Here is a 23,349-nt window from a genome sequence, read left to right as displayed (position 1 = left end):
GGATTGTAATCAGTCGTCTTTTTTGAAAAAAAAGACCTTTTTTAAATAATAAAGAACAGAACACATCAAATCAAAGCTCAGGAATGATAGGTCCAATTGGCTTCCTAAGCAGCTCCAAGCTTATTTTTTTACTTGAATGGTCCTTTTTAGACTTTTAGAAAAAAAATTGATTTTTAAATAAATAATGGCTTAATTAACTTTTCCTCTATTTTTTTCTTAATTTGTTCAAGTTCTAGCTTAGTGTCAGCAAAGAAAGAAAGCTTCTTCATTCTACTGATTTAAAGTTCAGTCTCGGTTGCGGTTTTAAGCCTGAAGTTATTGTTTTCTGGCTTTGATACTACTAGATTTCAGATTTTTTTTGTTTTTAGATATTTGCCAATTTTTCACGTTTTCTAGTTTTGCCACATTATCACATTATTGACAGTTCTCATATCACATTATTAGCGTTCCAAATAAGGCACAATTGAACATAGTAAAATCTTGAATGACATAGACTATCGTTTTAACGGCCTCGACACCTTTCTTGAAGAAATTAATTGAATTTTTTAATTTTGTCTTTAACTGTCATTTTCACTTTGTCGTTTCGGTCCTATGAAATTTCGAGTATAGTGATGGGTTTTATTGTTTTTTTCTTGGACTAATAGATGTTCTGATATTTTGATATTAGTAGATAGCTGATGGCTTTCATGATTTTGAAAAAAAATCTTTTTCCAAAACTAAAAAAATTTTTAACTTCGCAATTTTGTTCTTTTTATTTATCTTTTTGTTACCTAATCTCGTTAGTTAATAACAGGTCTAATATGACATTATGGGTGTCAAGGTAAGGTGTCAAAAGGGATTGCTGTCCTAAAATCTATTTTTAAAGAATTCGTTATGACCTTACTGGCTTCGACACAGGTTTTTCATAAAAAAAGTAAATTAATTTGATTTTTTTTCATAATTGACGTTCTTGTTGAAGACGCAAGAAATATTCTGGATAACATCAGATCTCGAGGGCTTCTTTTGGATGAATATGTGACCCTTTTTAAATAGTTCTTTTGTAATTAATGTCTTTCATGACCTTGGATGCAATTTTATTTCGAAAAAAAATCGAAACTATTACATACTTTTGCCCTTCGCTTTTTTGTCTACTTGTTACCTAGTCTCACTAATGAATTGCCACATACTACATTGTCTCCTTTTGAAGAAGGTGCAATTTAATATATTTTGAGGGCCAAAATATGGCTTGACGGTTTTGACAGCGTTTTCGGGCAAGTTTGAATTGATTTTTTGTTTGTTGTTTTTTTGTTATTCTTTTTTATTCGCTTAAAAAAACAAATAAGGAATGGTCCTAATGCCCTTCTATAGAAGCATTGGTAATCGTAAACCTTAGGGATATTTTACTTGATTTCTTATTGTTTTCATTACTTTGAAGTTAATTGTTTCAAAAAAATAAGCGAATTTTTTAACTTTACTGTTTTTGTTCTTTTTTGTCTATTTGTTACCAAACCCTTTTATGGACTGGTCCCATATATTTTCTGGTAATTTATAAGTTGTTAGTTTTTGCTTGATTTGACGCTACTTTGACTGTGTTATTAAATTTCGTTTTTTAAAACGGACATAATTTTTTTGATGTAATTAATGTTTGTTGTTGTTGTTGTTTGATTTCGCTCTTCGTCTTGACTACTCGCATTCTTAATATTGGCATATCTCGGCAATCTAAAGCATCAATTTTTTCTCCATTGAGTTGTTTGCTTTGGAGGCTATCGTATCGTTCATACACAACTTTGTTAAAAATTACTTGTGCATTTTTTGGGTTTTTTGGGATTCCCAAAAAATAATTTTTGGGTTTTTCTATCTGTTCCTCATTTGGTAGACAATTATGCAAAAATTGTGGATGGGCGGGGTCGGAACCTTATGTGCCATCGCACATTACCGAGCCGCCTTGTACAATTTAAATGTCTTTTTTTAAAATACTTCGAGCAAGTTTTTTGTTCAAGTGCAACAACATCAAAGAGTTTTCAATATTGTTTTTCAAAAATTTTGATCGGTTTTCGCTTCTAAGTGGTTGTAAAGTCCATCCCTAGTTATTTTGAGGTCTTTTAGGTGCTGTGTGCGAGCGGAAAGGCAGTGCCGCCAATAAATGCACTTATTGGCGGCTCGATATTTCTCATTTAGGAGGCAAACGAATAAAACTCAATTTTTGTACGTTCCGACCCCACAGATTATTGAGAAGATTTCTTTTTTTGAAAGCAAGAACCCGCTAACAGCGTATGAATGTAACTCGAAATTTCAGCATCTTGAAAAACCTTTTTTACGTTTTTTAAACAATCTTCAAGCCATGAGACAAAGATTTTTACAATCGAGACACAAATTAATTGAATGGAAGAAAATATGACGGTAGTAAAAGTAGTCCAGCTTTTTTCCGCAGTTTGGCATTTCCCCAACAAATCGTTTATAGGCAATGTAAGATAAGATTTTTGGGGGAACCGCATGCGGGGATCCGATTTTTTCTTATTAATTGCTCTCAAACGAAATTTGTAGCAATTATAATAATCCAGTGTTCTTTTAAATGCGGTTATTCGCTTGACCGATTTTTCGTCTAAACCATTTGACTTTTTGTCATCAAAAACGGGATAAACAAGTAACGCCCGGATGGCATTAGTTTTTGTCAGATCCTTACACCTTATCAGTCTCTTAGCATGCAATTCAACAAAACTGTCTTGAGGTGAAATTTCATGGTGTGAAAGGCTGTTCTTAATCTTGACCCCCCCCCAAGTTTTACCTCCCCCGATACTCCCCGTCCTCCGACTGGTGACGTTTTGGACGTTCTCCTCTCGTCCGCTCATTTGACCCCAGCCATCCCAACCCTACCATCCCCCTCACGCTTGAAAAACCCCCACCCCCAACAACTCCACTCCCCCTCCCAACCACTCCACTCGCCCCCATGTTATCATTTTTTAGCCCCAGCTGGGTAATAACAAAGCCTACTGCTCCTCGGTCGTTTGAGAGCAGTTTGCTCGATTTTAGTCGGTTATGTTCAACTTTGTATTTCAAGAGCACAATGATGTAGCGAAAATATTGGGATCTCCGTATTGGTATAGAACGTATAGAAAAAACAGAAACTCGAAAATTTTTGCTGTCTTCCCTAAATTTCACATTCAATCACTGCTGATGAATATCCCAGCTAACTAAAGCAATATGAAACCAGAGGGATTTAAAACTTTTGAACCGACTCTGCGGTTAATTTTTTTACGGTATTCTACCAGTTAAATTTATTTTTGTTCTGAAGTTACTCGTTTCGAGCTTTACTGCTGGCTTACCCCACTATCTGCTTTAACTGTACGGATTTAGAAATATTTCACCACATTGACGCTGGATAGTTAATACGTACAATGTCAAAAAAAGAAATTAAAAAAGAAACGGGATCATGTGATAATTGGCGGTTATTAAGTTGTCATAGCGCGTTAGGTTGTCACAGTTCATTGGAAAAATTGCTAATTGTTTTTAATACTAAGCTGAATAACTTCCAGTTTAGAAGTGGTGTTGAGCATAATTATCTCAGTAACTGCTCTCAATTACAAGCAATTTAACACTGTCATAGATGTTCAATATCTTTCTTGTTTTTTTCTATGTTCGCTTGTTTCAAAATCTCAATGCAATTCAAGAGGGTCAGTCAAAGATATTTTTGGGCTGTGATTATTTTAGGCAGCTGTACTCAAAATGATTCTATGCTGCATTGTGTGAACAGACGATGTATTCAGAGGACTTTGATCTGTGACACAGTGGACAACTGTGGGGACAGGACTGATGAGCTAATTGGGGGTTGTGGAGGTTTGTTTAAATAGTTCATATCGGGCTTTATTCTGTCCTCCCCCCCCCCACCCCCCCCCCCAAACTTAGTGCGCATATAAATTTTTCGCCCCCAGGCGTTCTTGCTGTATTTTTTTTTACATAAAACCGTGCTATATAACAACACATAGTTTGTAACTGGGAGCACTAAAAACATTGGGGGGGAGGGGGGGGGGAGGAGGGAGGGGGGGGGGGGGCAGAATAGATCTTCTTCATATCGATACCTTATATCTTAGCCGTGACTGGACAATATTACTCGGTAAGCTGATAAAAAAAAGCTATGTTGAATGGTTTTACTGTCAAACAACGGATTTTAATCTTGTTGTTGTTTCTCGCAGTCTGTGTACTGAGTGTGTGGATCCTGGGAGCGGTTGCCCGCTCTTAGTTCTGCCGCGTAGAGGCCTCCATACTTGAGAACCAACTGATTTTAATCTTCATGATATTTGTCATTTACGTTTGCCATTATTTACCAGTTGAGAGAATTCGAAGTGTTTAAAATAAGTTGTTGCTTAAAAAAGATAATTTAAGCCGAGTGTTAACAGGCATCTCGGGTGAGGTCGGGGAGATCTACGATGACTCTAAACCCCTAAACTGGGACTGGTGGTGGTGGCCACTGTTGATCCTGCTGATCATGATGATAACCTACTGGTGCTGTTGGCGACCAGGCTACCTCTGGTGGAGGTTGGGAATGTGTCGAGATATTATCCCCTTCATCCAGTCTCTCTGTCGTTGTGTCTTCACTTGTAAGTCCGTGTTCCCTTCAACTATTTTATTAAATTAGTTCGTTTAGATAACTCTACTTCAGCTCACAAATTTAGCCATTTAATTTGACTGTGAGTTGTTAATTGGAACTCTGCTTTCGAGGTTTCCACCCAGCTTTTCTAATTATCATTTTGATTTTTTTCTAGCTACTTATCTTTGCTCTCCGTTTGGACGTACTTTGTATGTTTTTTTTCATCTATCATTATTTGACGTGCTTGTTATTGTTATTTGTTTCGGTAATAGTGCATATGATCTGACAAATAACATTACGTATTGTATTGCAATTTCAACTTCATAAATTTGAGAAAGAGAGGAACATTTTCGTTTTGAACCCGAGATTTTCAAAATAATAAAAAAATTTTGAAAAAAAAACCATTGAGTATACTGAAATTTGTACACTTGAAATTCACCTACACTTCCGATCCTGAACACGGTTAAAGTAAATTTACCTGAACTTTTTTTAGAGTGTACTTCAAATTGAATAGATCACAATAATGAAAGGTCAATGTAAGGTCAAAATACAACATCAATGGGCAGTCTCAGAAGTCATTAAACTCTTTTTTTTTAAAAAAAATTAAGTGCTCCCTGCCGAACTGTTTCGTTGTTTCTTTTCTTCTGAGTGACCAAAATTTTGATAACCAAGCTGATCTTTGCAATCAAATTATAATCGTTTATGTAGAAAAAAAATGTATTATCACATAAATCACTATTTATCACATGGCAACTATCCGCAGGCACCTGTGCACTGAACTGTTGTGGCTCTACTTGTGGGCGTCATCCTTACAAACAGCAGATGCAGCAGAACAACGCTGCCATGCGCGCAATGAGTGTGAGGAAAAGCGAACCCAAAAAAGCTAAACCCAAAAAGAAAGCGCAAGGAGCTATGATGTCTAAGACCACGGTACATTTTCTACAGAAACTTAGTCATTGACACATTACACATTACTTGGCCAATGTCGGATTTCTCGAGTAAATTTAACCGTTTTTTCCAGTTCGCTCACCCCCCCCCCCCCCCATTAAGTACCACCCTCCATTTGTGCACCCCTTATTCTTCTCCTTTCTATCTCAGTTAAGCTAATGGTAGATTCTATTAGCACTGGCTAGCTCTTGACCAGGCCAACAGCTCGCCAGTCGTACTAGAGCAATTTGCCGACGTTAATTGGTCATGTTTTCAAAAATCTGTCTAAAATTTCAACTGTTTCGAAATATAAATTGAACTATTTTCATCGACACTTTACGTGGTCAATATCGGATTTCTTGAGTAAATTTACTCGATTTTGTCACTTTTTTTCGCTATAAGTAACCCATTTCGTCGTGGTATCTAGTTATAAACATATTGTCAATGAGACCCCAATGAAAGAAATCGTAATTAGTGATCATTTTCAGAAAGGTCCCTCTCGATTAAGAAAACAATTCGCTGTTTTGCAATTGCCCATATCACTGTTCAGACTTCTTAATTAAGTCTTTAAAATTGGTCTCAAGTAATTACTAATAAGTTTCGGGCAATCAATTTTAGGCTAGTTAAATGCTCAAAATTGTGCAATTTGGTCACTCATTTCCACAAAACGCCAAAATTTTTGAAATTAGCCTTTCTGAACATTGGCTGCGTTAAGAAAGAACTATGTATATAGCTTTAATGTCTCTCGCTTAAGATTGATCTTTCGGATGTCAAGTAGCTTTTTTTTCTATTACGATGATAAAACAAAATATTTGAAAATATAAAAACATTTTAATCGAAATAAACGGAGATGAAGTTTAAAACGTCAAGTAGGTCCTGGACCTAACCTTTTAAAAGTTAAAGTTTGCATCTCTTTCACTATAAGCCTCATAAATGAAAACTTCATATAAAAAAGCGGACAGAAAAGGGGACAGGGAACTTTTTTTTTTAATTTTGAGGCCTTAAAATTTCAACGCTTAAATTCCGAGGCGTTAAATTTCTGGACTTAAATTGTAATTAAAAATTTTACAGGGTCCAGTCACAAAACAGCCGAAGAACCCAGCAATGATGATGGTGGAGGAAGAAGAAGAGACCGGCATGGGAGGTCCAGGGGGCGCTGCCAAAGACAAAGTAGGAAATTTTTATGATTCAATTAGTTTAGCTCTTATTTGGCGGATTTAGTGGTTTATTTTGATTGCATTGGAGCCCAATTTCCCCTCGATCGCATCTTCCGTTGATACTAAATTTTGGTTTTATAAATCAACACCTGCATATAGTAAAAAAAGGGCTGCTGAACAAAGTTTGACAGTTAAACTTTTGAAAATTCGTAGTTTTTCTTTGTACAGAAGTTCATGTGTTGCATCATTTTTTTCTCTTATGTTTTGTAATTTTGCGAGGATATTTCTGTGTCAGTTTTCGAATTTACAAAACAATTTTTTTTGCTACTTGACGGGCATAAATTGCTTTCTTCATCTCGTCATTTTTCTTTAACTTTTTTGTCCGTTTCCTTGATTTTAATTGACTATTTTTGCACAAACCTGTCTCATCTCGTTCTAACAATGACTTCTGAAAACGTTTATCGCCGGAATAAGGGTGAATTGAGGACATCACTTTCTAAAAGCTGAGCATTATCTTTGCAAATTTTTATCTAGTAATCTTCATTTTCGGCTAATGATAATATAATAATTAGTCAGAACGTCAATAAGTTTTGTGGGGTATTATTTTTTGTAAACAGTATCTTTGGGGACAAACACTATTTTGGAGCATTATGTTGGCATTTTTGTTATTGTTTATTTGTTTTCCAGCAATATTTAGTGTTCAGCAAAAGATCTGGTCACTTATCTTGATGATTTTAAATTCAAACATGTATGGTAATTTTCATCTCGCCGGAAGAGGAAGCGATTGCTTTTGCTGTGTGATTTTTTCACTCTAATTTATAATGGGGAAAAACTCGATTAGGCGATAAAAAATTTTATGGCCATGACGCAAAAATTGCGAATTGAAATTTTGTGGGAATTAGGAAATACCAGTTGAAACACATCAAAAGGCACTCGATGCTGTAACATTTTGAAGTTCCCCTAACAGTCGTCTTTACATGCAAATGAGTTGGTAAATTACTTGAAAATGTGCCATTTTTGCAATGTTTTGCATCTCTAAACTTTTTGATTTTCATTTCAAAAAATAAAAGTGAACGTTGGCAGTGAAAGTTTGAAATAACGTATCAATTTAATTTGAGACTATCGGGATTAAAAAATGAAGAAAGAGTTGGAAGTTTTGAATTTGAAAAATGAAGTTGATTTTTTTTGTATTGGTGAGCTATATTGAAGCGAAGGCAATTGGTAGGGTCACCTGACTGAATAATGGATTAAATACTTCAAATGTTTTGGTATTATTTGCCTAATTTCCAGAAAATTTAGCTCAGAATTTTCGCTTAATGGCTACAAAATTCCTTCCGCTTAATTGAGCTTTCGCTTAATATCTTACAACCCATTTAAAACTACTATATCAATAACAACACAGTGTGTAAGCATAAATTTGTTTTCTCGATTGTCCTTTTTGTCCAAGAGCTGCAGTTTTTAATTTCACTTCTGTCTTTACTTTTTGAATTTTTCGTCCGATTTTTTTCTAAATGCTTTTTCAAAGTCCATTCCAATGCAATTATTTGATTCGTATTTGAGGATTGTTCATGCTATGTATTTGATTTGTTGTCGGACGCCTGTTTTTGCTTTTGCTTTTTTTTCATTTCACAGCCCTCAAACAGCATTTTTGCTTAACTGGACATGGCGCTCTCTAATATTTTTTATATGCGTTACTTCATTTGTTACACAAGCAGTTAGTTTAAGCTGAATTGCTGATTTACATAATTCACGATTTTCACGCTTGACTTCTGACTTACTTCACTCGCTGTTTCAACTGAATGGATTTTAAATTCTTTTAGGCATTGAGTTAGCAATATAGTGAATAACGGTCAACGTCAAAAGAACAAAATCAAAAGTGACAGGATAAACCGATAAAGCCTGGTCATTAAGTTCTTGAGAATTAGGTTATCAAAGTTTAATAGTGTGTGCTAGCTGATATCGATATTAAGCTTATTCTTTAAGTTTAGAAGTTGAATTAAGTATAATTTCAGTATCTATCTAAAACTGCACGCCAAATTAAAACACTTTTTTACACTGAAAAAAAAATTGAAAAAAATTAAGTCAATTTGTCTCTTCTGTTTTTTCTGTTTCAATCCCGATGTGCATCAAGCGCGTCAACGGTGGCTGTTTTCCGGCAATCTGTCGGCTATGTTTACTCTTTAGAATCAATCTAGAATGTCATTTTTGAGTAGGTTTTATTTACTTCATGGTCAAAATCAGGGTTTCACGGAAAACGGTGATTCTTAGCTGGCTTGATTTTTAATTGGTCTTTAAGTTACAATCAGAGTAAAAAATTTCCAAGAAGAGCGTTTTTTAAGTGCAACGAATCTTTCATCGACCCGTCTCGGATTTTCATAAAGCTGAGTTGCGCCAGTCGTGGAACCCGCCACCTTTCATTTTTGAGTGGTTTGTGAATTCGACTCGAGGGAATTTGGTTGAGTCGTGCTTTTTTATCTTTTAGTTATTTCGATCTATCTTAAAATACTTTTTGGTTAAACCTGTTTCAAATTTATCGTTTTCTGTTGAAGCATTATGGTTCTTTTTTTAATGGAATATGAGCTAAATGATAGTAAGGAATTCATGACTTTAGATGATACAGAGACCAGGGCAAAATTGATTGTTTTCATTACTCCTCGATTAATAATTTTGAATTTCTCTCAGATAAAGTTTTATATTAGTCCTCCTTTAATAATTTTTAATTTCTCTCAGATAAAGTTTTATATTAGTCCTCCTAGTCTTTTCATTCATTTTATTTTTCGTACTTGGCTTTTCGACCTCAAAAACTGGATAAACAGGTAAAGCATGGGGGGTATTAAGTCGCGACCAGTTTTCTTAAAGACTTACGCCTTACTACTCTCTAGGTGTGCGTTTCACTGTTGAGGAAACACATACATGGTCTGAAGCTTGGTTCTTAGAGTTTGACCCCCCTCCAATCCAACCCCTGCTTCCACCCCCCCCCCCCCCTACTCCGCTCACATCCGAACTTCTCCACCCCACTAGCTCAATCCAGCTTCACTAAGCTCGCTTCTCTAAGCCGCAGCAGGCTACAGACGAAGCCAACTGCTCGCCCTCGTTTCAGAGCAATTCGCCGACGTCAGTCGGTTATGTGTTATGTTTCAAGTTAAGAACCCAAGTGAATTATACCTCAGTTTTCACTTAGATCCTATTAGCCGCTAAATTGGCAACGGGTCTTTCCCATTATAGCCCCCCCCCCCAGCTTAGTTGTAAGATAACCTATAGCCCCTCCTCCCTCCCTCCCCCCAATCATGGTAATTATACCATAATGGGGGGGGGGGTATAATGGGAAATACCCTTGGCAACTTTGCTTCAGGCATCTTGGCTGTAATGTGTTCAGGTGTATAACGTGAAAGTGGAATATGACGTGGATGAGGGCGATGGAGACGGACGGGACAGGAATGGGGCGGCTGCTCTCCTGATAGACGAGTTCCCAATTGAGGAATGGAGTGGAATGCATTACAGGGAGGGGAGATAGACCGACTTCAGTCACTTTAATACTCTACACTAAGTCGACTTAATTTCCAATGGAAAGATCAGATATTAATAGAAAAAACAATGGAAATGGTCTAACAGTAAAACAACAAAGGGTTTGAAAGTTTGTGTTGACCACAAAACGGTTGTAAAATTATTAAATTCAATTTTTGGTAATATTTTCTTACATTTATGAGATTGCCTATTTTTTTATTAGATCCGTAATTGATTACAAGTCCAAAGGGTGATTCGAAAGCCGAAGAAGCAATGCTAACTTATAGGATGTTTACTGGGCGCATTTATAGGATGTGCACGAAATTACCGGACAAATCGTTTGTTTATTGTTTTTCTGGTTCAACGCATTGTGAAATATTTGAATTGCTGGTTGAGAATTAAGTTGATGATGCCGCAGGAAGATATCATTTAATATAAGTTTTGACATAAAATAGAAACAACTCTGAAGCGGTTTTCAGGGATCTGAAGCGGTCTTTAGTCGAGCGTAAAATTTTTTGCAGAAAGTTTTTATTTCATTCCAGGCAGAAGGGTACAGGGAGCTTACTAAAGGCTTTGCTGACTTTGCTGACGTAACTTGTTGAATGGTGACCATAATAATTTAATTATCTCAAGCGAAGTTCGTAGTAAGTATATTAGTCCTGTGTTCTTTTGTAATGCAATTTTTCGCTAGACCGATTTTTCGTCTGACCCTTTTGACTTTTTGTCTTCAAAAACGGGATAAAGAGGTGACGCCTGGAGGGCATCAAGTTCCTTCAAATCCTTACGCCGTACCAATCTCTAAGAATGCGATTCAAAACTGCTCTGAGGTGAAAATTTTTTGGTGCAAAGGGGCGGTTCTTAATCTTGAAAGTTTTACCCCGCTCATTCCCCCCCCCCCACTCACCCACTTAAGATCTCCCCACTCACAGGTTATTGACACCCCACTCACCCCTTAACCCCTCCTCAGCGCTTTACCCCCCGCCCCCATACGCACAGACTCCGCTCAACCCCCGGCTCTTTCCCATTATAGCCCCCATGAAGTTTTAGCCCCCATTTTTGTATATTTACCATGAGTGGGGGTTATAGGTTATCTGACCACAAAGTGGGGGGGGGGGCTTTAATGGGAAAGAACACACCCCCCACCCCCCACTAATGCTCGCGTCCCTAAGCCCTAACTTGATAATTAGGAGTGATAATTAGTTTTCAGGTTAGAATTCCTAATTAGGTATATTTTCAGAATCCAACTGGAACTGCACGCCGAATTAGAACACTTTTTGATACTGAAAACAAAAACAAAATGTTGTCAATTTGTCGCTCCTTTTTTCGTGTTCTGTTTCAATCCCGATTTGCATCAAGCGCGTCAACGGCGGATATTTTCCGGCAATCTGCGGGCAATGTTTTCTAATTTTTGGCAAGTGTTTACGAGGCTCAACATTAATGGGAAACACTTTGCTTAGCTGTGGAAAACATTAAGATTTATGGTTTTTGGATTTCCCCAATTTCTCCAGAAAACATATGACAGACAATCGGATGTGGATTAAGAAATCGTTCTCGAAAACAATCTTAGGACGCTCCGTAGAGTCAAAGATTAATAAATTCTTCTTTTTCAAAGTTTCAAAAATGTGGAATCTCATGCTTAAATGAGCCCGGCGGCTGTGTCTCAGGTTGACATCCTAAAAGACCCGTTTTTTAAGAAACTGTCATTAGAGCGTTAATTATCAAGCATCTCTACTTTAGGGTTTTTGTCTATACCCTAGATTTGATTGGAGGTTTCTTTATTCTGTTTAAACCAACCAGGCTTGCAAAATATTGGTGATCCGCTGCTTGTGGACGCATAGTCATAAGACTGGGCCGCTTTCAGTTTGAAAATTGAATTCCCTAAGAGCCATACCAGGTGGAGGGTGGGTAGGATAGCAAGAGGCGACGTTGACAGGAAGTTAGGTGATTCGTTTCAATTTTTTTCCGAATGAAATTTACAATTGGAAAATCTTGGTTCATAAACAGTCATTGTTATTATCAGGAGTTCAGCCCGAGTCACCAATTTAATCAGACTCGCTTCCTTCTTGAATAAAATGTTTGAGGTGATACTTCCTGTTCTTGCATTCAGATTTTTCCGGCCTATGAATTACAACCCGTATGATAAAGCAAAATATTTTGAGTTCCCATGGGTGACACATTTCTTAAAGCCGACTCGCCTCATAACTGGTGGGATAAGGACGCAAAGATTTGCTAGCATTTCATATGTGTCTATAATCTTCCATCCATATGCAAGGAGCTTGATCGCGGACCCCCGAATTGCGGTAACAGAGACTGATTGAGATAACCTACTGAAAGCTAACGACAACCCCGCCGGCTGCAAACTTCTGTTATCGGTCAGAGTAGCGATTCGTTTGGGGGGATTACGAACTGCCCCTGAAAATCCCCCAAACAACTTGAAAGCTAGGTTAATGAATTGAATTCCGACTTCACTACATTTCTGAGCGTACTATTCGTGCTTCCTGTCCTCAGCAGCTGACAGGGCGAAAGCACTCTTTTCCGACGCACTTATAATAAGGCTCAGCTTCAGGAGAGAAGTGACGGTAACGTCCAATGCTGCTGATTGTCCGGCATTCCATACAGGTAAGAAAATGTCGCTTGCCCGGTGTGGAGTTATTGTCGGGTAGTAAACTTTTCTGTTCACAGATGGGAGACAAAAGAGCTCCCGAGCAAGCTGATACAAATTTGTCTCGTATACGATCATGATGAGAGATCATATCACCTTGACCATGGCATGACACGGCATGATCACCCAATACATCTAGAATGTCAGATTTACAAAAAGGACATTTTCTCTCGTTCTCGTACAATTTAACACCCAGTCGGTATTTACGAGAACGCGGAACTCACTGGGAGATAGGTGTAGTGCCAGAGCTGGAATGGGGGCTGTGGATAACCAGGCAACAGACTGCGGTAGAGAAAGAGATTGCAAACGGGCTTTTTCTCTAATGGAGTTTTGTTTCCCGAACAAGTTTTCTTAAGCTGAGTTATCAAGTTCCTCCTGAACTTTTCTTTGAGAGGGATTTGTCGCAATTTCGCCTAATTCTTCAATTGCCTTAATAAATGAGATGTATTCAGTTGGATTATGGCGGGTTTGTTTTTCTACAGGAACGGAGGGTCGAAAAACGGAGCCAACTTATGCAGCCTGGATTTGACCTGCTGATCGTTTTATTCCTACACCAGTTCTGTTGATTGGGAGGCATACTTGGTCCCAATAGTTATCTGACATCAAAACTCTCAGAAGTCTTTCAAAGATTGCTCGCTGAACAGAATCGAATTTTTGCAAGATTTTTTTTATTTCGTCCGAAGGAGAATTGTATCCTAAAGAGTAGACCATTTTGGGCATACCAAGCCAAAAACGCAAAATTCCAATGCACATTGTAGATCGTCCACATACGGTAAAATGTCTAGAAGTTCTTCTAATTTTGTGACGCGTTTTTATAAACAAGAGGAAACAAAAGCATCAGATCCTGTTGCAGCTCCTAAAACTTCAATTCATTCTACACAGTTCTTCTTGATCAAACTGTCAACTTTCGTCATGCTTTCGGTTGACCATAGTTCGAACTTATCCTTCCCGAGTTCCAAACCGCATTTTTCTCCTGATTTTGCAAGAATTTCCAACGCTTTACAACGCTCGGTTTCGGTACCTGCAAAATTTCTGTTATGAAGATACCAGCAATGTTACAAGAGGTTTGGTAATTTGCTTTCAATTTCTTGAGAAAGAGGCCAGATGGCAAGTGAAAACAAAAGTGGACCCAGTGGATCTCCTTGTTGTACTCACGACTGACTGTCAACAGTTGAGCTATTGACGAATAAATCACTATGCTTCGAGTAACAAAAGGATGCAAAAGACATTATGCAAAAGACATTATTAGGCATCAAAACTTTCAAATGTGTCAAAATTGGCTCGAACTAAATGGTCGGCACTCTTAACAGAACTAAAATTTTTAGTTATAATAGAACTGAAATTTACTTTATAGAGTAGGTAGAAGCTTATGAGATGTAACTGACAGTGGATTTTGAACCTGACTCAATTTTTCTTAGGCTGTGTTTATGGATGGCAAAATATTTCAAATTTATCGATGGCTAAAATAGGTTTAATTTTTTTAAAATTTTTTTTCGAATTTAAGCAAAACTTGATTTTGACAAAATGCTTGGTTGGGGAACTCAACAACATCAATTGGTGATTCTCAAGGTTTGATTCTCAACAACACCAACTGGTGCAGCTTTTTTTGGTGATAGGGTGCTGATTTAACTCCAAATTCATTGATGATGAGAAAATATTTCACGGCATTCGACATCAAGCTTTAGTTCTCATTCCATAGCCCACTGGGTTCTGCATGCGTTATTTGTCTTAGCGTTATTTGGCTTTAAATTGTCAGTATAATTTTGAACTTAGAGGCTGCTATATTCATAGACACTTTGTATTTCCGCATCTCTATGATTTGGTTTTCCAGTCGTGGACATAAAATTACCCAGTTACTGCCTAGAAATTTCTGAAAGAGAAGGAATTTTACTAACCAACAGTTACCCCTACAAAAATAGCTACAAAACAACCGGACATCTTGTACCAAAAATTGGCCCAAAAATTTAATAACCCACCGGCCAAAATTTAATCAGTCGAAGCTTCCGATTTGAAGAAAGAAGTGCATTTAGAACTGTACGTATCTAAACGTGAAGGGAGTATACCATTTTCTAGTTTATCTTCAATTTTGATTATCCTTAATACTCGTTTTCCTTGCCTCTAGGTAACATTACTGTACTGTAACCAGTATTTTACATTGTGGCAAACACGTGACATGGGACCAAGACGGAGAAAAAAAAGAAGCGTTTTTGAAAAAGGTTTGAAATAATCGGTATCAAAAAATGGGACTGTAGTGAAATAATAAAAACTGATTGAGTCAAAAATACCAGGTCTTTTTTAACTAATCAAGGGTCGAATGTTTAATAAATCTCACTAAAGCTGAGAAAGGTCTGGAAGTATGGAGAAAAAAATGATTGTTGTTTTGGTGAAGAAGCAGGTTTAATTGTGAATAATTATAGTAACAATGGCAGTCAAAGAAGTCCCTTGTAAGTTGAAATATTCTTGTGGGCTGTGTTGACTTGGGGGGGGGGGGGTTGGGTTCGTTTTTGTTGGTGTGGGCTTTTTAAAACTTATCCTTCTCTACTCTTGAGAAAAAAACGAATTATTGGATCCCTTCTCAACATGTAAAACTATTGCTTTGCTTGTTTAATTATTTTTTTTCCGCTTTTAAGAAAATTATTCAGTTTCACTGTTTTCTGGTTTTTATGTTAAAACCAACAGATATTGACGATTTCTGTGTTTGTCCTCGCGACTTCCGTTGAACGTTATTGGTCAGTATGGAACTTATTAAAAACATAAAAATTTGCCAATACAACCTTAATGCTTTTGATGACAATGCTTCTCGGATCTCTCTCCCCCCCCCCAGTTTGTTATGCTCGCCCGTGCACGTGTCATTACACGCGGTTAAAGAGCACGTGTCATTACACAGTAAATCATTACGTAAAAATATGGCACTTGCGTCGGGGGGGGGGGGGGTGGGGTTGGGGGTGCAAGTAATATGCACCCGCTAAGCTGGGGGGGGGGGGGGCACAAACGGAAAAGATCCTGCATCTCTTTCGGAAATATATTTTAAAAAAATTGAACTTAGAAAGTATTTGATAATCTTATCTTTATAGTAAGAGATGCCAATATGTTCATGTATTTCCGCGTTGCTATCGGCAGTAGTATAAAAAAGTGACTAGAACCTCAACGGGGGGGGGGGGGGAAGGACAATTACTGCAGCGTGGCAATCTACAACGGGGTGGGACATTTTGAGGTGGCCATCTACAACGGGGTGGGACAATTTGATTTCAAATTGTCCCACCCCGTTGTAGATGGCCACCTCAAAATGTCCCACCCCGTTGTAGATTGCCACGCTGCAGTAATTGTCCGTCCCCCCCGCGTTGAGGTTCGAGTCACTTCCCCCCCCCCCCGTTGTACCCCTGGTCAGCCCTCGATTTTTTTTTCAAAATTTTCTTCTCTTTTAACTTTCGGCTGATTTTAACTTTGTTCAATTTGTTTACAAGCTTGACCCAGTTTTTGTTATCACTAATTGTTTGCTGCGAGGTCTGTTTGTTTGTTTAGAACAGTGATATATTTTAAGCACTGCTATTGCTAGCATTGCGATTACATGTTTATTGTATGATAAAAGTATTCAGATGCAGTTTTTCATATTTGAGAATTTACCGCTAATGGGCGTCGACACTTGCAAAAATTTTTTTGAAAAATGGGGTTGAAAAATTTTTTTGCGTTTTTCCGGCTTTAATCAATGTGAAATTGTGTGAAACATGTTTTTTGAGTAAAAAAAGTTGTAAGAAAAAAATTTTTCAAAAAATGAAATTTTTACCCTATAGGGGGGCCAGAACTTGTAAAAATTTTTGAAAAATGGGGTTGAAAATTTTTTTTTTGTGTTTTTTCGGGCTTAATCAATGTGAAATTGTGTGAAATATATTTTTTGAGTAAAAAAAAGTTGTCGGAAAAATTTTTTTCAAAAAATGAAATTTTTACCCTATAGAGGGGTCAGAACTTGTAAAAATTTTTGAAAAATGGGGTTGAAAAATTTTTTGCGTTTTTCCGGCTTTAATCAATGTGAAATTGTGTGAAACATGTTTTTTGAGTAAAAAAAGTTGTCGGAAAAAATTTTTTTCAAAAAATGAAATTTTTACCCTATAGAGGGGTCAGAACTTGTAAAAATTTTTGTAAAGTGGGGTTGAAAAAATTTTTTGCGTTTTTCCGGCTTTAATCAATGTGAAATTGTGTGAAACATGTTTTTTGAGTAAAAAAAGTTGTCGGAAAAATTTTTTTCAAAAAATGAAATTTTTACCCTATAGGGGGGCCAGAACTTGTCGCCCGGTCTGGAGTTTTTGTCGGTCAGTAAACTCAACAAAAGAGCTCCCGAGCAAGCTGATATAAATTTTTCTCGTATACGATTACTATATTACATGCGTTATTTGTCTTAGCGTTATTTGGCTTTAAATGGTCAGTATAATTTTGAACTTAGAGGCTGCTATATTCATAGACACTTTGTATTTCCGCATCACTATGATTTGGTTTTCCAGTCATGGACATAAAATTACCCAGTTACTGCCTAGAAATTTCTGAAAGAGAAGGAATTTTACTAACCAACAGTTACCCCGACAAAAATAGCTACAAAACAACCGGACATCTTGTACCAAAATTTGGCCCAAAAAATTAATAACCCACCGGCCAAAATTTAATCAGTCGAAGCTTCCCATTTGAAGAAAGAAGTGCATTTAGAACTGTACGTATCTAAACGTGAAGGGAGTATACCATTTTCTAGTTTATCTTCAATTTTGATTATCCTTAGTACTCGTTTTCCTTGCCTCTAGGTAACATTACTGTACTGTAACCAGTTTTTTACATTGTGGCAAACACGTGACATGGGACCAAGACGGAGAAAAAAAGAAGCGTTTTTGAAAAAGGTTTGAAATAATCGGTATCAAAAAATGGGACTGTAGTGAAATAATAAAAACTGATTGAGTCAAAAATACCAGGTCTTTTTAACTAATCAAGGGTCGAATGTTTAATAAATCTCACTAAAGCTGAGAAAGGTCTGGAAGTAAGGAGAAAAAAATGATTGTTGTTTTGGTGAAGAAGCAGGTTTAATTGTGAATAATTATAGTAACAATGGCAGTCAAAGAAGTCCCTTGTAAGTTGAAATATTCTTGTGGGCTGTGTTGACTTGGGGGGGGTTGGGTTCGTTTTTGTTGGTGTGGGCTTTTTAAAACTTATCCTTCTCTACTCTTGAGAAAAAAACGAATTATTGGATCCCTTCTCAACATGTAAAACTATTGCTTTGCTTGTTTAATTATTTTTTTTCCGCTTTTAAGGAAATTATTCAGTTTCACTGTTTTCTGGTTTTTATGTTAAAACCAACAGATATTGACGATTTCTGTGTTTGTCCTCGCGACTTCCGTTGAACGTTATTGGTCAGTATGGAACTTATTAAAAACATAAAAATTTGCCAATACAACCTTAATGCTTTTGATGACAATGCTTCTCGGATCTCTCCCCCCCCCAGTTTGTTATGCTCGCCCGTGCACGTGTCATTACACGCGGTTAAAGAGCACGTGTCATTACACAGTAAATCATTACGTAAAAATATGGCACTTGCGTCGGGGGGGGGGGGTGGGGTTGGGGGTGCAAGTAATATGCACCCGCTAAGCTGGGGGGGGCACAAACGGAAAAGATCCTGCATCTCTTTCGGAAATATATTTTAAAAAATTGAACTTAGAAAGTATTTGATAATCTTATCTTTATAGTAAGAGATGCCAATATGTTCATGTATTTCCGCGTTGCTATCGGCAGTAGTATAAAAAAGTGACTAGAACCTCAACGGGGGGGGGGGAAGGACAATTACTGCAGCGTGGCAATCTACAACGGGGTGGGACATTTTGAGGTGGCCATCTACAACGGGGTGGGACAATTTGATTTCAAATTGTCCCACCCCGTTGTAGATGGCCACCTCAAAATGTCCCACCCCGTTGTAGATTGCCACGCTGCAGTAATTGTCCGTCCCCCCCGCGTTGAGGTTCGAGTCACTTCCCCCCCCCCGTTGTACCCCTGGTCAGCCCTCGATTTTTTTTTCAAAATTTTCTTCTCTTTTAACTTTCGGCTGATTTTAACTTTGTTCAATTTGTTTACAAGCTTGACCCAGTTTTTGTTATCACTAATTGTTTGCTGCGAGGTCTGTTTGTTTGTTTAGAACAGTGATATATTCTAAGCACTGCTATTGCTAGCATTGCGATTACATGTTTATTGTATGATAAAAGTATTCAGATGCAGTTTTTCATATTTGAGAATTTACCGCTAATGGGCGTCGACACTTGCAAAAATTTTTTTGAAAAATGGGGTTGAAAAATTTTTTTGCGTTTTTCCGGCTTTAATCAATGTGAAATTGTGTGAAACATGTTTTTTGAGTAAAAAAAGTTGTAAGAAAAAAATTTTTCAAAAAATGAAATTTTTACCCTATAGGGGGGCCAGAACTTGTAAAAATTTTTGAAAAATGGGGTTGAAAATTTTTTTTTTGTGTGTTTTTTCGGGCTTAATCAATGTGAAATTGTGTGAAATATATTTTTTGAGTAAAAAAAGTTGTCGGAAAAATTTTTTTCAAAAAATGAAATTTTTACCCTATAGAGGGGTCAGAACTTGTAAAAATTTTTGAAAAATGGGGTTGAAAAATTTTTTGCGTTTTTCCGGCTTTAATCAATGTGAAATTGTGTGAAACATGTTTTTTGAGTAAAAAAAGTTGTCGGAAAAAATTTTTTCAAAAAATGAAATTTTTACCCTATAGAGGGGTCAGAACTTGTAAAAATTTTTGTAAAGTGGGGTTGAAAAAATTTTTTGCGTTTTTTCCGGCTTTAATCAATGTGAAATTGTGTGAAACATGTTTTTTTGAGTAAAAAAAGTTGTCGGAAAAATTTTTTTCAAAAATGAAATTTTTACCCTATAGGGGGGCCAGAACTTGTCGCCCGGTCTGGAGTTTTTTGTCGGTCAGTAAACTCAACAAAAGAGCTCCCGAGCAAGCTGATATAAATTTTTCTCGTATACGATTACTATATTACATGCGTTATTTGTCTTAGCGTTATTTGGCTTTAAATGGTCAGTATAATTTTGAACTTAGAGGCTGCTATATTCATAGACACTTTGTATTTCCGCATCACTATGATTTGGTTTTCCAGTCATGGACATAAAATTACCCAGTTACTGCCTAGAAATTTCTGAAAGAGAAGGAATTTTACTAACCAACAGTTACCCCGACAAAAATAGCTACAAAACAACCGGACATCTTGTACCAAAATTTGGCCCAAAAAATTAATAACCCACCGGCCAAAATTTAATCAGTCGAAGCTTCCCATTTGAAGAAAGAAGTGCATTTAGAACTGTACGTATCTAAACGTGAAGGGAGTATACCATTTTCTAGTTTATCTTCAATTTTGATTATCCTTAGTACTCGTTTTCCTTGCCTCTAGGTAACATTACTGTACTGTAACCAGTTTTTTACATTGTGGCAAACACGTGACATGGGACCAAGACGGAGAAAAAAAGAAGCGTTTTTGAAAAAGGTTTGAAATAATCGGTATCAAAAAATGGGACTGTAGTGAAATAATAAAAACTGATTGAGTCAAAAATACCAGGTCTTTTTAACTAATCAAGGGTCGAATGTTTAATAAATCTCACTAAAGCTGAGAAAGGTCTGGAAGTAAGGAGAAAAAAATGATTGTTGTTTTGGTGAAGAAGCAGGTTTAATTGTGAATAATTATAGTAACAATGGCAGTCAAAGAAGTCCCTTGTAAGTTGAAATATTCTTGTGGGCTGTGTTGACTTGGGGGGGGGGGTTGGGTTCGTTTTTGTTGGTGTGGGCTTTTTAAAACTTATCCTTCTCTACTCTTGAGAAAAAACGAATTATTGGATCCCTTCTCAACATGTAAAACTATTGCTTTGCTTGTTTAATTATTTTTTTTCCGCTTTTAAGGAAATTATTCAGTTTCACTGTTTTCTGGTTTTTATGTTAAAACCAACAGATATTGACGATTTCTGTGTTTGTCCTCGCGACTTCCGTTGAACGTTATTGGTCAGTATGGAACTTATTAAAAACATAAAAATTTGCCAATACAACCTTAATGCTTTTGATGACAATGCTTCTCGGATCTCTCTCCCCCCCCCCCAGTTTGTTATGCTCGCCCGTGCACGTGTCATTACACGCGGTTAAAGAGCACGTGTCATTACACAGTAAATCATTACGTAAAAATATGGCACTTGCGTCGGGGGGGGGGGGGTGGGGTTGGGGGTGCAAGTAATATGCACCCGCTAAGCTGGGGGGGGCACAAACGGAAAAGATCCTGCATCTCTTTCGGAAATATATTTTAAAAAAAATTGAACTTAGAAAGTATTTGATAATCTTATCTTTATAGTAAGAGATGCCAATATGTTCATGTATTTCCGCGTTGCTATCGGCAGTAGTATAAAAAAGTGACTAGAACCTCAACTTTTTTACTCAAAAAATATATTTTTTGAGTAAAAAAAGTTGTCGGAAAAAATTTTTTCAAAAAATGAAATTTTTACCCTATAGAGGGGTCAGAACTTGTAAAAATTTTTGAAAAATGGGGTTGAAAAATTTTTTGCGTTTTTCCGGCTTTAATCAATGTGAAATTGTGTGAAACATGTTTTTTGAGTAAAAAAAGTTGTCGGAAAAATTTTTTTCAAAAAATGAAATTTTTACCCTATAGGGGGGCCAGAACTTGTAAAAATTTTTGAAAAATGGGGTTGAAAATTTTTTTTTGCGTTTTTTCGGGTTTAATCAATGTGAAATTGTGTGAAACACATTTTTTGAGTAAAAAAAGTTGTCAGAAAAAAATTTTTCAAAAAATGAAATTTTTACCTTATAGGGGGGTCAGAACTTGTAAAAATTTTTGACAATTGGGGTTGAAAAAATTTTTCGCGTTTTTCCGGCTTTAATCAATGTGAAATTGTGTGAAACATGTTTTTTGAGTAAAAAAAGTTGTCGGAAAAAATTTTTTCAAAAAATGAAATTTTTACCCTATAGAGGGGTCAGAACTTGTAAAAATTTTTGAAAAATGGGGTTGAAAAATTTTTTTGCGTTTTTCCGGCTTTAATCAATGTGAAATTGTGTGAAACATGTTTTTTGAGTAAAAAAAGTTGTCGGAAAAATTTTCTTCAAAAAATGAAATTTTTACCCTATAAGGGGGTCAGAACTTGTAAAAATTTTTGAAAAATGGGGTTGAAAATTTTTTTTTTTTGCGTTTTTTCGGGTTTAATCAATGTGAAATTGTGTGAAACATGTTTTTTGAGTAAAAAAAGTTGTCGGAAAAAATTTTTTCAAAAAATGAAATTTTTACCCTATAGAGGGGTCAGAACTTGTAAAAATTTTTGAAAAATGGGGTTGAAAAAATTTTTTGCGTTTTTCCGGCTTTAATCAATGTGAAATTGTGTGAAACATGTTTTTTGAGTAAAAAAAGTTGTCGGAAATTTTTTTTTCAACAAATGAAATTTTTACCCTATAGGGGGGTCAGAACTTGTAAAAATTTTTGAAAATTGGGGTTGAAAAAATTTTTCGCGTTTTTCCGGCTTTAATCAATGTGAAATTGTGTGAAACATGTTTTTTGAGTAAAAAAAGTTGTCGGAAAAAATTTTTTCAAAAAATGAAATTTTTACCCTATAGAGGGGTCAGAACTTGTAAAAATTTTTGAAAAATGGGGTTGAAAAATTTTTTTGCGTTTTTCCGGCTTTAATCAATGTGAAATTGTGTGAAACATGTTTTTTGAGTAAAAAAAGTTGTCGGAAATTTTTTTTTCAACAAATGAAATTTTTACCTTATAGGGGGGTCAGAACTTGTAAAAATTTTTGAAAATTGGGGTTGAAAAAATTTTTCGCGTTTTTCCGGCTTTAATCAATGTGAAATTGTGTGAAACATGTTTTTTGAGTAAAAAAAGTTGTCGGAAAAAATTTTTTCAAAAAATGAAATTTTTACCCTATAGAGGGGTCAGAACTTGTAAAAATTTTTGAAAAATGGGGTTGAAAAATTTTTTTGCGTTTTTCCGGCTTTAATCAATGTGAAATTGTGTGAAACATGTTTTTTGAGTAAAAAAAGTTGTCGGAAAAATTTTCTTCAAAAAATGAAATTTTTACCCTATAGGGGGGTCAGAACTTGTAAAAATTTTTGAAAAATGGGGTTGAAAATTTTTTTTTTTGCGTTTTTTCGGGTTTAATCAATGTGAAATTGTGTGAAACATGTTTTTTGAGTAAAAAAAGTTGTCGGAAAAAATTTTTTCAAAAAATGAAATTTTTACCCTATAGAGGGGTCAGAACTTGTAAAAATTTTTGAAAAATGGGGTTGAAAAAATTTTTTGCGTTTTTCCGGCTTTAATCAATGTGAAATTGTGTGAAACATGTTTTTTGAGTAAAAAAAGTTGTCGGAAATTTTTTTTTCAACAAATGAAATTTTTACCCTATAGGGGGGTCAGAACTTGTAAAAATTTTTGAAAATTGGGGTTGAAAAAATTTTTCGCGTTTTTCCGGCTTTAATCAATGTGAAATTGTGTGAAACATGTTTTTTG

At 36.2% G+C, this 23,349-nt stretch overlaps 1 protein-coding gene across 1 annotated transcript in view; it reads left to right on the top strand.

Annotated features, from left to right (window-relative positions):
* Positions 1 to 10,337, top strand: part of LOC142337313 (uncharacterized) — a 47,959-nt gene extending 37,622 nt beyond the window's left edge. Inside the window, exons 4-8 of the mRNA XM_075386512.1 lie at positions 3,688 to 3,813; positions 4,374 to 4,574; positions 5,328 to 5,494; positions 6,563 to 6,661; positions 10,025 to 10,337. Of these exons, the coding sequence (XP_075242627.1) occupies positions 3,688 to 3,813; positions 4,374 to 4,574; positions 5,328 to 5,494; positions 6,563 to 6,661; positions 10,025 to 10,162 (731 nt within the window). The 3' untranslated portion in view covers positions 10,163 to 10,337. The remainder of the gene's footprint in view (positions 1 to 3,687; positions 3,814 to 4,373; positions 4,575 to 5,327; positions 5,495 to 6,562; positions 6,662 to 10,024) is intronic.
* Positions 10,338 to 23,349: the final 13,012 nt, after the last annotated feature.

The sequence above is a fragment of the Convolutriloba macropyga genome, chromosome 3, assembly GCF_964194025.1.
Source record: "Convolutriloba macropyga chromosome 3, txConMacr16.3, whole genome shotgun sequence".
Lineage (NCBI taxonomy): Eukaryota > Metazoa > Xenacoelomorpha > Acoela > Convolutidae > Convolutriloba > Convolutriloba macropyga.
The sequence above is the reverse complement of the archived record's forward strand: the minus strand, read 5'-3'. Positions and strand labels throughout refer to the sequence as shown.